Source organism: Dama dama, chromosome 8, assembly GCF_033118175.1.
Source record: "Dama dama isolate Ldn47 chromosome 8, ASM3311817v1, whole genome shotgun sequence".
Lineage (NCBI taxonomy): Eukaryota > Metazoa > Chordata > Mammalia > Artiodactyla > Cervidae > Dama > Dama dama.
Window position 1 is genome coordinate 47,992,948 of NC_083688.1, and position 16,474 is coordinate 48,009,421.

The following is a 16,474-nucleotide window of genomic DNA, read 5'->3' on the forward strand; positions in this document are numbered from 1 at the left end:
AGATACAGAACATTTCCTTATATGTCAACTATATCTCAATATTGAGGGGTAAAAGGCAAAAAAAAAAAAAAAGGATACAGAACATTTCTGAAATCCCAGAAGGCCTCCTTATGGCCCTTCCCCATTAATACCCTCCCATGCAGATAGAAGCATTGTTTTGACTTCCAACACCATAGATTAATTTTGCTTATTTTTGAACTTCATGTAGGTTGAACTATACAGTATGTTTTCTATATCTCCTCACTTCTTTTCCTCAACATAGTATCTCTGACAGTTATCCATGTTGTTGTATTCCAGTGAGTCTTTCTTTTTTATTCTTTTTGGTATTGCAATGTGTGAGTCTACCACATTTTCATTCTTTTAAACCAAGAGAAGTTTAGAAGTACTAAGGAATCTCAATACTGAGAACAGGAAAACAGACACCACAAAACCCATAGTTCTCCAACCATATAATCCTAAAGTAAATAAGAAAAGATTACAATTAACTACATAATTATCACAGTATATAATTATTCTTAAAGTTCATACCTCCATTCTAAAAAAGGACTTGAGGCAAATATACAATTTTAAAGATGTTCTTGTGATTCTCTAAACTGACGATCAAAAACAGGTTTAATTCTATGGGTCACTTTGGTATGACAGTAGACAAGTACATTTAAAGGAAGTGGAACATATACTGTAGTTAGAATAGCAATTTCAACAAGTAAATTAAACTTTACTGGGTTTTGGGAACCATGCTGAACAAAGTAAATTCTTCATGTTATTCTGCCCAAACTGTAACTGATATAAAATAGTAATGGTGATTTCCTCTTAAAGCTTTATAGCTCATTAATAAAAATGAAAACTGAAAATTACATTTGAATTACTTTGATGTTTGTTTGTTTGTTTGTTTTTTAGTCTTTAAGCTTAATAGATGTTTTGAAAACTTTGTAGGTTATTATTTGGATAATCGTCCATCAGGGAAACTTTGATGTGACATTGTGCTGTATAAAAACAAAATGTTTAACCAGCACAAGATCATGGGAAAATTGTCTCCTACTGCTAAGTAGGAGACAAAAGAATTTCCATAAAATCAGTTTAGTTTTGGCCAGCTGGTTATTGTCAACTGTTCAAAAAAATGTCAGAGAGGCCCTCCCTCAAAACTTCCTTCCCAGCAGGAATTCTTTTGACAATGACTTCTGTTTAGGATCTTCCTGTTACCATTCTTTTTTTTGTTAAGCATCATTGAAACAAAGAATTGTTCTGTATTCATACTTTTTAAAATAATCTTACCTCACCTTGGTTTTGATATCACACCTGTAATTTCAAGGATTAATAATTTTGATGCCATTTTTCTCAGTGGTATGATTGATATGCAAACAACATGTAGAGCAGAAACCAGCGTTTGATTTCCAGGTGAAGGTGATTTCCAGATGTTTTTAGGCTTAAGAAATCCATTTGCTTCTCACTGTATGATATTATTTTATCTTGTGTTTGTTATTGTAGTCTTTGTGTTTACAATTTGATTTTAATTCAGTTAGGTATAAAACTGTGTTAACTTTTGCAAAAAAAAAGAAATTACCTCAAAGAGAAGGGAAATATGTCATAGATTCACCTAAAACAAGTAGTTTTTAATTGATATATTTTTCTTTCAGCTTCCCCTAAGGGTTATTTATTAACATTTTAGATGATCTGAAAAGACACTGAATATGTGCAACTCTCCTTCATTGTATCTTTTTCCTCACAGGGGATCACTTGTCAAAATCTTTGGAAGGATTCTTTATCTATGAAGAAGAAGGCTCTGGAGTACCAGGTTTCGGCAGGAAAGGAAATGATGCCATCGTAGTAGAACAATGGACAGTTATTGAGGTAAACTGTGGTTTTTTTATAATTTAGCTTTACTTTTATACTGAGTTTTACATTTAGATCTTCATTGCCTAACACAGACAATATTCTTCAAACACGTGTTTATTCATTGTTCAGAATTTCATCACAAATACTTGAACAAACTTCTTGCCAATTAGGGTAAGGTGATTTGTTTTACTCAGTGTTCAAATTTGTTTAAAGATAGCAAAATAATTATACGTAAATAGCAGTAGATCCCCAAACGTTTGACATTCTTATTCTAAACAACATCCCTGGCACTGAGATTCTCTGTACACAATGCCAAGACAACTAGATGAAAGTGAAAACAAATTCAATTTTATCTTTGAGCAACCAATGTGACTGACTTTTTCACCCTGTGAATTGACTTTCAAAGGCAAAAATATCCAAAGGTATTCTTTCTCTCACCAGACCAAATGTGTACACACAGCATTGTCCTTCCTAATAAGAGGTGACTTTGCTGTCAGCATTGTGCGCTCTGAATTCAGGTGTCACCAAATGGACTGCCGTTGAGGTGTACAGACTGAATTCAAGTATATTTGCTGGTGTGTGAGGCCCTCACTGACAGCCTCTTTCAAGGACACTTTCGTCTTTCTGGCCTTGCCAAGCTTAGAGAGACATAGGCCATTTTCAAGGAAACTGGAAACCCCATTGAGGGGGGGCACGAGGGTGTGGGATAAGAGGAAAACTCCAAGTAAGAATCAGTTCCAAGTGAGTGAAAAGAAGTGAACATTCTTTGCTCCTCTCACCTTTCACTCCTCAATGCTCACTCTCTACTCCAGTCCTCACTTCCCAGGCCCTAGACCAGTGTTTCTGAAAGTGTGGGCTCTACTTGGATCCAAATCACCCAGGGAGCTTTTTAAAATGCAAATTAAATTAAAGTTAATATACATTAACTATACATTAAATAACTATACATTAAATATACATTAACTATATTAAAGTTTGATGCCCAAACAAGACCTAGGGAAGGAAGGCCCAAACCTTAGAGAACCTCCTCCACTCAGATCCCCAGGGTTTCCAGCCTGGTTGAATGGTCGGGAAGCAGCAGGAAGCAGAAAAGAAGACTGGCGCTGGGTGAAGCTGCCCTTAATGGAGCATGAATGCCCCTTATCCCAACACGCCTCACCCTTATTGTCAGCACCGTCAGCACACTTATTGTCTTTGTCATTAGACTATGAGCTCTGTGCTTATTCACGCAGGGCTGTGAAATCAAGACAGATTATGGTCCTCTGCTGCACACTCTGGCTGAGTTTGGATGGCTCCTGACAAGCGTGTTGCCTACTCCTATACTGAGACATGACAGGTAACGCTGAAGTGCCTGACACACCCTCATTTCGTGCTGAAACAGAGCTCGTCTGTAGATAATGCAACCTAACAGTGCTTATTTGAGGCCTACAAAGAGCATTTCACTGAACTTCTAATCTGATTTCATGGGCTTTGGAGATAGCAAATCTAACCCTCTCTTGTTATATGTATCCCTCAGTATCCATGAGGGATTTGTTCCAGGACCCCCACGGTTACCAAAATCTGGGATGCTCGAGTCCCTTGTATAAAGTGGCATGAAGTGTTAGTCACTCATTCGTGTCCAGCTCTTTGCCACCCCATGGACTGCAGCCCACCAGACTCCTCTGTCCATGGATTCTCCAGGCAAGAATATTGGAGTGGATTGCCATTCCGTTCTCCAAGGGATCTTCCCGACCCAGCGGTCGAACCCGGGTCTCCTGCATTGCAGGCAGATTCTTTACCATCTGAGCCACCAGGGAGTTTTCAAGTGTGGGCAGGGAATGGGGCAGGCGAAGAGTGGATGATGGTAATTTTTTGTAATGGACGGTGTTTTGTAATGGACAAACTATTCCAGGGCCCAAAGCTATTTGCTTGGTTCTTTGTAACCCTTTCCTCACCAAAGATAAAGGTAAAGTATGTCAGCCATAGCTGACTCCTTGCGACCCCATGGACTGTAACCCACCAGGCACCTCCATGGGATTCTCTAGGCAAGAATATTGGAGTAGGTTGCCTTGCCATCCTCCAGGGGATCTTCTCAACCCAGGAATCGAACCCAGGTCTCCTGCATTGCAGACAGATTCTTTACAACCTGAGCTACCAGGAACACCCTATAAAGTGGCATAGTATTTGCATATAATCTACATGCAGCCCGTATAATTTCAGTCATCACTAGATTACTTACAATAGCTATACAATTTAAATGCTATGTACACAGTTGCTGGCAAGTTCAAGTTTTCCTTTTTGGAACTTTCTGAAATTTTTTTCTCAAATATTTTCCATTGGCAGTTGGTAGAATCTGAACTGCAGATGCAGAGAACCAACTATGCATACAAGCTATTGTTAAGGGCACCGCCTTCTCAAGGGCGTTGTGAGTTCACACTGGCAGCGTCAGTAGACCAACTCCCAATTCACTGCAGCTTCGAGCACTCAGAGGTGCCCTTCCCTTCAAAGGCCGTACTACTCTACCTTCTTTTTTCCAACTTGAGATGCTGACTCTTCCCTAGAGTGAAGACCGAGTCGATATGAATCTGCCAGCAGAAAATACAGCCCCCTCTGCGGGACCCTTCGTCCTGCTCTTCGGCACTGCCTGTGTGAGACTGCCCTCAGTCCAGCACACAGCTGGGGTTAGAGCTGCAGCGGGGCCCAGAGGGTGGGGTGGAGAGGCGACAGTGCTTCTGCCTCCATCTGCCCCTCCAGTGTCGGGGGAAGGAGAGCTTTCTCCTGCAGCATGAACTTGTTATCTGTTTCCACCAAAATAGACACTTACATGAGAACCACTTCACAAATACCGACTTTTCCTTTTGTCCTATTCCTGGGGAAGGAAAAGATCGAGCTGTTATTTTGTTTGTTTGTTTGGAAAAAGAGGCAAATAAAGCCCTCTGTATGAAGTGCTTTGCTATCCCTTGGACTCAGAGATGTTCCCTCTGCTCTATTTGGCATCCAGAAAATGACTGACTGCCAAGGCTGTCCTGTCTGGGCTGGTGCAACCTGCAGAGGACAGCAGTGTTGCTTGGGCCTTCCCTTGGGGCAGAGTCAGCTGGACGCAGCTTAACACTGACAGTCAGCGCAGCTAAGGGAGGCAGCTCCCCCTCCCTCGGTCGCGTCCACCCTTTAGTTTAGCAGCTTTACCCCTGCCCAATAACGCTGCCTCCCCACAAACTTTAAAAACACTGAATTGATATGGTTCTGTAATAAAGCCACACCTTCTTCAGGTGGGGAAAGGGATAAATGTGGATACAGGGTAAAGACACTCAGGCTTTATTTTTTTTTTTAATAATTTTATTTATTTCTGGTTGCACTGGATCTTCGTTGCTGTGCAAGGGCTTTCTCTAGTTGTGGTGCTCAGGCTTCTCCCTGTTGCGGCTTCTCTTGTTGCAGAGCTCAGGCTCTGAAGTGCTGGCTCAATAGTTGTGGCACCCAGTCTTAGTTGCTCCGAGGCATGTGGAATCTTCCCCAACCAGGAATCGAACCTTTGTCCCCTGCATTGGCAGGCAGGTTCTTTTCCACTGTGCTACCAGGGAAGTCCAACACTCAGGCTTTAAAAGGAGAGGCGGCTGCTGCTGCTGCTGCTGCTGCTGCTGCTGCTGCTGCTGCTGCTGCTGCTGCTGCTGCTGCTGCTGCTGCTGCTGCTGCTGCTGCTGCTGAGTCGCGTCAGTCGTATACGACTCTGTGCGACCCCATAGACGGCAGCCCACCAGGCTCCCCCGTCCCTACGACTCTGTGCGACCCCATAGACGGCAGCCCACCAGGCTCCCCCGTCCCTGGGATTCTCCAGGCAAGAACACTGGAGTGGGTTGCCATTTCCTTCTCCAGTGCGTGAAAGTGAAAAGTGAAAGTGAAGTCGCTCAGTCGTGTCCAACTCTTAGCAACCCCATGGACTGCAGCCCACCAGGCTCCTCTATCCATGGAATTTTCCAGGCAAGAGTACTGGAGTGGGGTGCCATTGCCTTCTCCGAAAGGAGAGGTTAGAAGTAAGCAAAACAATCTTTTCTTCTCAGAGATTTATTGGTAACTGCTCTCAAATTGTGAGAGATAGCTCTCTGAATCATTACTCAGCTTCTAAAAGTCTGTGACATAGGGGCTTCCCTGGTGGCTCAGCGGTAAAGAATCTTCCTGCCAATGCAGGAGACACAGGTTTGATCCCTGGTCTGAGAAAATTCCTCACGTGGAGGAGCAGCTCAGCTGGAGTGCCATAGGTAGTGAGCCAGTGCTCTGGAGAGCTCAACTACTGCGCCCACATGCTGCAACTGCTGAAGGTTGTGCACCCTAGAGCTGTGCTCTGAAACCAGGGGAGCCACTGAAATGAGAAGCTGCACACCACAACTGGCGAGTAGTCCCTGCTCGCCCTGACTAGAGAAAAGCCAGTGCAGCAACAAAGACCCAGAACAGCGAAAAATAATTTATTATTGCTTTTTTAAATCTGTGACACACCTGTCAGATCACAGGACAGCAGTGATTCTCAAGGTTTGGCCTTCAGACCAAGTGATGTGAATACTGTGCCATGCCCGGGACACACACGTGCTGGAGGCTTACCCCAGCAGGACATGAATGCTGTGCCGTGCCCGGGACACACACGTGCTGGAGGCTTACCCCAGCAGGGCAGTCAGGGGCTCTAAGGGTAGGGTCCATGAAGCTCCATTTTCACAAGCTTCAGAATCTCATCGACATTTGAGGAACTTTGCATAGGTGGTGAAAAAAGAAAGAAATTCCATTTCCCTGCCACCCCCACCTTCCATCTGCCAAGTCAGTGGTCTACCTGACTCACCCTCCAATCTCCCTCAGAATAACTTCTGTATTTAGCCTCCTCATTTCTCCTAGGTGTATAATTTAGGGCATCATCGACTCTTCCTAAAAGTGCTCTAAGTTCTGAACCTTTCATGTTCCTTTTTTCCCCAGTGGAAAATATATTTATCATTCCTCCTTCTTATTCACTCAGGACTTCCGTTCCCATGAGGCTAAATATTTCCTAAAGCGATATGAGTGACCAGCCGGGCACTAAATTAGATAGCAAGACTAAAAGGTTGGATGCTGAGGCATAGAACATGGCCTGCCACTTGCTGAGCATCTCCTGTTTGGTTTGAAGTGAGAACAGGACTGAGACCACAGGTGGGAAGGAAGACATCTCAAGTATACTGTGATGGGAGAGGGTGGTGGAGCCAGCCGTGCTTGCCTGACTGCCTGGTCCTGGGTGTCAAACAGCATGAGGTCACGGCCAGATGCAGTGATGGGGCCCTCTGTAGTTGGGGGGGGGGTGGCGCCTGCTGTCCTCGGGGCCACCTTCCCACAGTTCCCGTTTCCTCTGTGCCCTGTGTGTGCATGTGCGTCGTTGCTTAGTCGCTCAGTCGTGTCCGACTCTTTGTGACCCTGGACTGTAGCCCGTCAGGCTCCTCTGTTCATGGGGTTCTCCAGGCAAGATTGCTGGAGTAGGTTGCCATGCCCTCCCCCAGGGGATCTTCCCGACCCAGGGACTGAAGCCAGGTCTCCCGCTTTGCAGAAGGACTCTTTACCATCTGAGCCACCAGGGAAGCCCAGTGTGCTGCTAGTATCCACCACGATGCTGGAGACAGACTGGGCCTCTCAGGCCCCCGTGGTGAAGGCCCATCTTTACGTGCAGTTAGCCTAGCAATGGGGCACGAGTTCCCTGCAGTCCAGCGGTGAGGTTTCTGTGCTTTCCCTGCAGTGGCCCGGGCTCAAAACCTGACTGAGGAACCGTGCCGCTCACTGAGCTGGCACAGCCGAAAAAGGCAAAGCAAGGGGCTGCTCGGACCTCCAGGGCCCTGCAGGCCAGCAGGCTTGTTGCCCAGCCTCGCCCACCAGTGCCTGGCACAAACCTCCACACGAGGGTAGGCCTTTTTATTCTTGTCCAAATGTGCTGTCCCTGAGACAGTCACACGCTGGTCTCAGCTCCTTCAGGACACACAGAATAGTAGTCACCTTCAGCCAGGTCATCTTTAAACATCAATAAACATATTACATAGAGTTCATCTTGGTCTGGGTAGAGGACAGAGCCTAAAAGCTTTTAGTTTCTGAAACCAGAAGAATGGTTCAGGCTTCGAGATACACAGATCTCATCTGAATTACACTGTCACCATTTACCAGCTATATGACTTGGAGAACTTTGACTCTCAATTTCCTCATCTGGGAAATGATATAATAATATCAGTTTCACTAGATTATCATGATGTTTGAGTGTGTTAAAGCAGGGCCTGTGCATGATGTCTGTCCTAAATCAAGATATTTCAGAAAATGGAAACACTGTATACAAAATCAGCACTGAGTATTACAAACCAATAAAACCAATAAAAAGACAGAAATAAATAATGACACTATAAAAGGTCATCCCTATACATGATGCTTGCTCTGAGAAAAACAAATGTTATCATCTTTCTTTTGGGGCCCACATGTCTTAAAACATAACTTAGAACTGGTAAAAACTTTCTTCCTACATATTTTACCAGTGAAAACTTTCTTCCTAAATATTTTCAACTCATATACAACAATTGTGTCTTAAGCAATTTTCTATTTTTCCCTACTTTTCTATCATGTAATCCATGATTTGAATGGTCTCTACATGAAGTATTTTCTTTCATTACTCAAATATATCCTGTTAGATACAGAAAACAAGGTTGTGGTTACCAAAAGGAGCAGAGAACAAATTAGGAGTTGGGATTAACAGATACAAACTGCTGCATTTACAATAGATAAGCAACAAGGATATATAGTTTTCATTTATTTTTAATTGAAGGATAATTGCTTTACAGTATTGTGTTGGTTTCCACCAAACATCAACATGAATCAGCCATAGGTTTACCCAATAAGGATATGTTGTATAGCCCAGGGAATTATACCTGTTACCCAAAAACTGCATTTGCTTCTTAGTGGGTGTCTAGTCAAAAGTTACAGTGAAGCCAAAGATCAGGTAAAGGAAGGATTTATTACTTATAGCAAGTAAGGAGATCATGGAGGATCTTTTCCAAAGTGGTGTCTCCCCAAACAGCAAAACTGGCCTGGGGCAGGGGGAGTGGTAGTGGGATGGGAAGTGGTTTGGTACATGTGTATTCATGAAGGGGCTTGAGCAGAGGAGAATTCTGCAGAGAATCAGGGTAAATGTTGACTAGAAATCACAAGGGTCAGAGAAGGTCTTATCATCTTCCCTTAGGTTCTGACCAGGCTGGGATCAAAGCACATAGTCATAGCCCTCCACGTGGGTGGAGTCTTAGTTCTGCTCAACCTAAGATCTGTATCAGATTGCTATCCACATCCCTTGAGGAGGAATTAGGATTCTGTTTTATCGCTGAGCTCTTGCTTTATGACTGTTTTTCCTTTGTCCCTGCATCGTTTTTTCCTCTTACAATCATTATTTACTGACTCGCATAGTACAATAGTAGGCAATCAATGAATATTTGTTGAATGGATGGTTATATGAAAGAGAGCTATGAAGGGAAAATAAATAGTGGTAACAAAAGTTTTAAAATATTTTTTTAAAAAATTATTACTGAGACCTGTTCAAGGGTAAAACATTGTGACCTTGCTTAGGTCACAGATGGCTTAGGCCAAAATGACTTCTTTTTTGTCAAGAAAGCCATGCCTGGTTCTCTTTTTCTGGGGAACCGCACTCACCCACCCTGTCGGCTCACATACTCATTATCTTGTAATAATGGAATAAAACCAGCAAAAGTACTAAATTACTGTTCTATACACCTGAAACTAACACAGTATTGTAAAGCAACTATACGTCAGTAAGAACAACAAAAAGAAAAAGCAAGAGAATTCCAGAAAAACATCTACATCTGTTTTATTGACTACACTAAAGCCTTTGACTCTGTGGATCACAATAAGCTGTAGAAAATTCTTCAAGAGATGGGAATATGAGACCTCCTTACCTGCCTCCTGAGAAATCTGTATGCAGGTCAAGAAGCAACAGTTAGAACTGGACATGGAACAACGAACTGGTTCCAAATAGGAAAAGGAGTACATCAACGCTGTATATTGTCACCATGCTTTTTTAACTTTTCTGCAGAGTACATCATTCTAAATGGCAGGCTGTATGAAGCACAAGCTGGAGAAATACCAATAACCTCAGATATGCCGATGACACCACCCTTAGGGGAGAAAGCAAAAACTAAAGAGCCTCTTGATGAAAGTAAAAGAGGAGAGTGAAAAAGCTGGCTTAAAACTCAGCATTCAAAAAAACTAAGATCATGGCATCTGGTCCCATCACTTCATGGCAAATAGATGGGGAAACAGTGAGGGACTTTATTTTCTTGGGATGCAAAATCACTGCAGATGGTGACTTCAGCCATGAAATTAAAAGACACTTGCTCCTTGAAAGAAAAGCTATGACCAACCTCAGTTCAGTTAGTCAGTTCAGTCGCTCAGTTGTGTCCAATTCTTTGCAACCCCATGAATCGCAGCACGCCAGGCCTCCCTGTCCATCACCAACTCGTGGAGTGTACTCAAACTCATGCCCATCAAGTCGTTGATGCCATCCAGCCATCTCATCCTCTGTCGTCCCCTTCTCCTCCTGCCCCCAATCCCTCCCAGCATCAGGGTCTTCTCCAATGAGTCAGCTCTTTGCATCAGGTGGCAAAAATATTGGAGTTTCAGCTTCAGCGTCAGTCCTTCCAATGAATACCCAGGACTGATCTCCTTTAGGATGGACTGGTTGGATCTCCTTGCAGTCCAAGGGACTCTCAAGAGTCTTCTGCAACACCACAGTTCAAAAGCATCAATTTTTCGGTACTCAGCTTTCTTCACAGTCCAACTTTCACATCCATACATGACCACTGGAAAAACCATAGCCTTGATTAGACGGACCTTTGTTGGCAAGGTAATGTCTCTGCTTTTTAATATGCTGTCTAGGTTGGTCATAACTTTCCTTCCAAGGAGTAAGCATCTTTTAATTTCATGGCTGCAGTCACCATCTGCAGTGATTTTGGAGCCCCAAAAAATAAAGTCAGCCACTCTTTCCACTGTTTCCCCATCTATTTCCCATGAAGTGATGGGACCAGATGCCATGATCTTAGTTTTCTGAATGTTGAGCTTTAAGCCAACTTTTTCACTCTCCTCTTTCACTTTCATCAAGAGGCTCTTTTGTTCTTCTTCACTTTCTTCCATAAGGGTGGTGTCATCTGCATATCTGAGGTTATTGATATTTCTCCCGGCAGTCTTGATTCCAGCTTGTGCTTCATCCAGCCCAGCGTTTCTCATGATGTACTCTGCATATAAGTTAAATAAGCAGGGTGACAATATACAGCCTTGATGTACTCCTTTTCCTATTTGGAACCAATCTGTTGTTCCATGTCCAGTTCTAACTGTTTCTTCCTGACCTGCATACAGGTTTCTCAAGAGGCAGGTCAGGTGGTCTGGTATTCCCATCTCTTTCAGAATTTTCCACAGTTTATTGTGATCTACATGGTCAAGAGCTTTGGCTTAGTCAATAAAGCAGAAATAGATGTTTTTCTGGAACTCTCTTGCTTTTTCAATGATCCAGCGGATGTTGGCAATTTAATCTCTGGTTCCTCTGCCTTTTCTAAAACCAGCTTGAACATCTGGAAGTTCACGATTCACGTATTGCTGAAGCCTGGCTTGGAGAATTTTGAGCATTACTTTACTAGCGTGTGAGATAAGTGCAATTGTGCGGTAGTTTGAGCATTCTTTGGCATTGCCTTTCTTAGGGATTGGAATGAAAACTGACCTTTTCTAGTCCTGTGGCCACTGCTGAGTTTTCCAAATTTGCTGATATATTGAGTGCAGCACTTTCACAGCATCATCTTTCAGGATTTGAAATAGCTCAACTGGAATTCCATCACTTCCACTAGCTTTGTTTGTAGTGATGCTTCCTAAGGCCCACTTGGCTTCACATTCCAGGATGTCTGCCTCTAGGTGAGTGATCACACCATCGTGATTATCTGGGTTGTGAAGATTTTTTTGTACAGTTCTTCTGTGTATTCTTGCCACCTCTTCTTAATATCTTCTGCTTCTGTTAGGTCCATACCATTTCTGTCCTGTATCGAACTCACCTTTGCATGAAATGTTCCCTTGGTATCTCTAATTTTCTTGAAGAGATCTCTAGTCTTTCCCATTCTGTTGTTTTCCTCTGTTTCTTTGCATTGATCGCTGAGGAAGTCTTTCTTATCTCTTCTTGCTATTCTTTGGAACTCTGCATTCAAATGGGAATATCTTTCCCTTTCTCCTTTGCTTTTCGCTTCCCTTCTTTTCACAGCTATTTGTAAGGCCTCCTCAGACAACCATTTTGCCTTTTTGCATTTCATTTCCATGGAGATGGTCTTGATCCCTGTCTCCTGTACAATGTCATGAACCTCCATCCATAGTTCCTCAGGCACGCTGTCTATCAGATCTAGTCCCTTAAATCTATTTCTCACTTCCACTGTATAGTCATAAGGGATTTGATTTGGGTCATACCTGAATGGTCTAGTGGTTTTCCCTACTTTCTTCAATTTAAGTCTGAATTTGGCAATAAATAGTTCATGATCTGAGCCACAGTCAGCTCCCGGTCTTGTTTTTGCTGACTGTGTAGAGCTTCTCCATCTTTGGCTGCAAAGAATATAATCAGTCTGATTTCAGTGTTGATCATCTGGTGATGTCCGTATGTAGAGTCTTCTCTTGTGTTGTTGGAAGAGGGTGTTTGCTATGACCAACCTAGACAGCATATTAACAAACAGAGACATTACTGACAAAGGTCCATATAGTCAAAGCTATGGTTTTTCCAGTAGTCATGTATGGATGTGAGAGTTGGACAATAAAGAAAGCTGAGCACCAAGGATTTGATGTTTTTGAACTGTGGTGCTGGAGAAGACTCTTGAGAGTCCCTTGGACTGAAAGGAAATCAAACCAGTCAATCTTAAAGGAAATCAGTTCTGAATATTCCTTGGAAGGACTGATACTGAAGCTCCAATACTTTGGCCACCTGATTCAATGAACTGACTCATTGGAAAAGACCCTGATGCTAGGAAGGATTGAAGGCATTGACATTGAAGGGGATGACAGAAGGTGAAGTGGTTGGATGGCATCACTGACTTAATGGACATGAGTCTGAGCAAGCTCTGGGAGTTGATGATGGATGGGGAGGCCAGGCGTGCTGTAGTCCATAGGGTCACAAAGAGTCAGCTATGACTGAGTGACTGAACTGAACTGAACTGAAGAACAGCTATATCCTGTTATCAGATTATATAAAGTTGTTTTCCTAGGGTGTCCTTAGATTAAAGTTATTGCTTCATTGCCATAGGCAAGATCATACCACTGAGGTTTAAAGCTGTGCTACCATGGAATCATCAACATGTGTTCATCTGATATCACGACCTCATCCCAGGGTTATTGTTATCAGTCCTGAACACTTGCCAGAATCCCTTTTTAATCTGTTATCACTATATAATTATACAAATAGGCCCAACCCTTTTCAAAAAAATCAAGGTGAAAATTTACACCAAATTCTTCAGGACAAATCTGGTTAGGGGATCAGATTACCTGAAACAGCAGTTAATATTGTTGACCTCGAAATAATCACCGAGAAAAAAATGAAAAGAGGAGACAAAATTCCCTCTGTCCACCTCAGATCAGCTCCCCTCTCTCCAGTAATAGTCTAGAGCAGGCCGGGAAGGGGGAATGTGCATTTCAATAAGAATCCAAGGTGATTCTGATGCACTTACAGAAATATGGAATTATAACCTTACACTGAGAGGGAAATGTTTTTTAATTTGTTAATTTTTAACTGGAGGATGGTTGCTTTACAATACTGTGCTGGTTTCTGCCATGTATCATCATGAATCAGCCACTGGTATATGTGTGTCCCCCTCTTCTTGAACCTCCCTCTCATCGCCCTCCCTCATCCCTCCCTCTAGATTGTCACAGAACACCAAATTTGAGCTCCCTGTGTCTGGCTCAGACAGTAAAGAATATACCTGCAATGCAGGCAACCTGGATTCAATCCCTGGATTGGGAAGATTGCCTGGAGGAGGGCCCAGCAACCCACTCCAATATTCTTGCCTGGAGAATGCCCATGGACAGAGGAGCCTGGCGGCTACAGTCCATTGGGTCGCAAAGAGTCGGACATGACTGAGCGACTAAGCACAGCGCAGCACCATACAGCAAATTCTTTGGAACCTAGGGAACACCTAGGAAACTAAAGCCTTTTTTCTTTTTTTTACAAGAAACAGGGGACATGGAAGGGCTTTTGGCCCTCCAAAATGTCATAGTACATAAACAGGTACATGGCATATCTTTGTCATTAAAATTTAATGGGACAAGGGGGAGGAATTCCAGAGAAAATATATTAAAAGACTCCTGGGGAAGCAATAATGCAAAAAGAGCTGCATGTCAGGCCAGTGAATATGGTAGAAAACATCTGTGAAAGAGGTCGTTGGAGGCTGAGAAGTCTGAGGTGTAGGGACTATTATGAAAGAACAGTGGTTCCAAAAGTAGTTTTAGAGAGGATATTCCTGGTGGCAGATAGGGCTAACCAGGAGTAGTAAATAGGAGTCATCTCAGCACTGGTCTGTTGGTGGTAGCTGCCCAAACACCATAAAAGCAAAGATTCTAATACCAGGATCAGCAGAAAAGAATGTAATCAGTTAGTGAGCATGTGTCTGCTATGAGCATGAAAAGTGGAAGCATGAAGATCGCAAAATAGTTCCTCTTTCTGGAAACCATGAGCACAAAGCAGAGTCAGCAAAGTGCAGGGCTTATTCAAGGAGAAGTAAGTACGTGTGAAGGAATTCCTAAAGACCTCTCCTAATTTAAACCTCGTAGATCTAACAACAAGTAGGCCGACATAGATATAGAGAGCGAGCTAGTGGATACCAGTATGGAGAGAGGAGGGAGGAGTGAAAAATAGAGATAGGTGACTAAGAAGCACAAACTACTATGTATAAAATAAGTTGTGAGGATATATTGTACATCACAAGGAAGATAGCCAATATTTTATAATAATTATAAATGGAGTATAAACTTTAAAAATTGTGAATCACTGTGTTATACACCTGAAACTTATGTAATATTGTACATCAACTATACCTCAATTAAAAAAATAGAAAGCTGGAGAAAGAAATGGCAACCCACTCCAGTATTCTTGCCTGGAAAATCCCATGGACAGAGGAGCCTGGCAGGCTGCAGTCCATGGGGCTGCAAAGAGTTGGACACAACTTAGCCACTAAACAACCACCATCCATCCATAGTCCGTCCATAGTTAGAGGTAATTTGTGTTACTCTTTTGGAGTGATGCTAAATAACCTGTTTGTTAACATGTGAATTCAAAGCATTAACTGATTTGCTCTTGGAGCATCTGAAGCTTCCAGTCTGAGGAATTCTCAGGTTTCTCTAGGAAGAGGCATGATATATGAATCTGTAAGACAACAGCCAAGTCAAGAGGTCCCCCAAGGGCCAAGGTCAGAGGGGTCAGAACCACGAGAGGGTGATCCTTGAGCAGATGCCCAGGATGGAGACAGAGCCAAAGGGTGGACAGCAGCCCTCCCCCAGCTGTGGCCCCTGCGGGAAGGTTCCTGAGAGTCACAGGTCCACTAGCCTCCTCCCCATCCAAGTGACTGCTCTCAACTGCTTTCTATGAAAACAGTCTTAAATGGAGTCTCTGTTTCATAAACGATGGAACTCTGCAAAAAAAAAAAAAAAATAGAAAGCAACTATACTCCAGTGCAAAATAAAGAAGTTTAAAGTTTGGAAAAAAAAACTAGAATTCAAGACTGATTTTACCAAAACAGTAAATGTAAAAGAGGAGGGAGAATTTTTGTTTTGCTTTTAAGTTTATTTATTTTTTTAATTGAAGGATAGTTGCTTTACAGAACTGTGCTGGTTTTTGCCAAACATCAACGTGAATTGACCATAGGTATACGTATGTCCCCTCACTCTTGAACCTCCCTCCCGCCTGCCTGCCCATTCCACCCTCTAGGTTGTTCCAGAGCCCCAGTTTGAGTTCCCTCAGCCACACAGCAGATTCCCATTGGCATCTATTTTATATGTGGTAATGTATGTTCCCATGCGACTCTCCATACTGCCCACCCCTTCCTTTCTCCCCCCAACACCCGCCCTGGCACCCCTCCTCCCCCACGCCCGTAAGTCTGTTCTCTGTGTCTGTGTCGAGGAGGGACCATTATTATTATGTGCAAATCCACAACCATTCGCCTACATACAGCATTACACATACTCTTAAAACAATTTTGTTAATAAAACACATATAGAAAGTGCATAAAATACAAATATCAGTTCGGTTCAGTCGCTCAGTCCTGTCTGACACTTTGAGACCCCATGAACTGCAACATGCCAGACCTCACTGTCCTTCACCAACTCCCGAAGCTTACTTAAACCCATGTCTGTTGTGTTGGTGATGCCATCCAAGCATCTCATCCTCTGTCGTCCCCTTCTCCTCCTGCCCTCAATCTTTCCCAGCATCAGGGTCTTTTCCAGTGACTCAGCTCTTTGCATGAGGTGGCCAAAGGATTGGAGTTTCAGCTTCAGCATCAGTCCCTCCAATGAACACCCGGACTGATCTCCTTTAGAATGGACTGGTTGGATCTCCTTGCAGTCCAAGGGACTCTCAAGAGTCGTCTCCAACACCACAGTTCAAAAGCATCAA

The 16,474-nt window shown here is 43.2% G+C and overlaps 1 protein-coding gene across 2 annotated transcripts in view; it reads left to right on the top strand.

Moving 5' to 3' along the window:
- Positions 1-16,474, top strand: part of RFTN2 (raftlin family member 2) — a 65,755-nt gene that overhangs the window by 30,575 nt on the left and 18,706 nt on the right. For both annotated transcript variants that reach the window (XM_061149079.1, XM_061149080.1), the window contains 2 exons: positions 1,727-1,848; positions 3,066-3,169. In XM_061149079.1, coding sequence (XP_061005062.1) covers positions 1,727-1,848; positions 3,066-3,169 — 226 coding nt within the window. The remainder of the gene's footprint in view (positions 1-1,726; positions 1,849-3,065; positions 3,170-16,474) is intronic.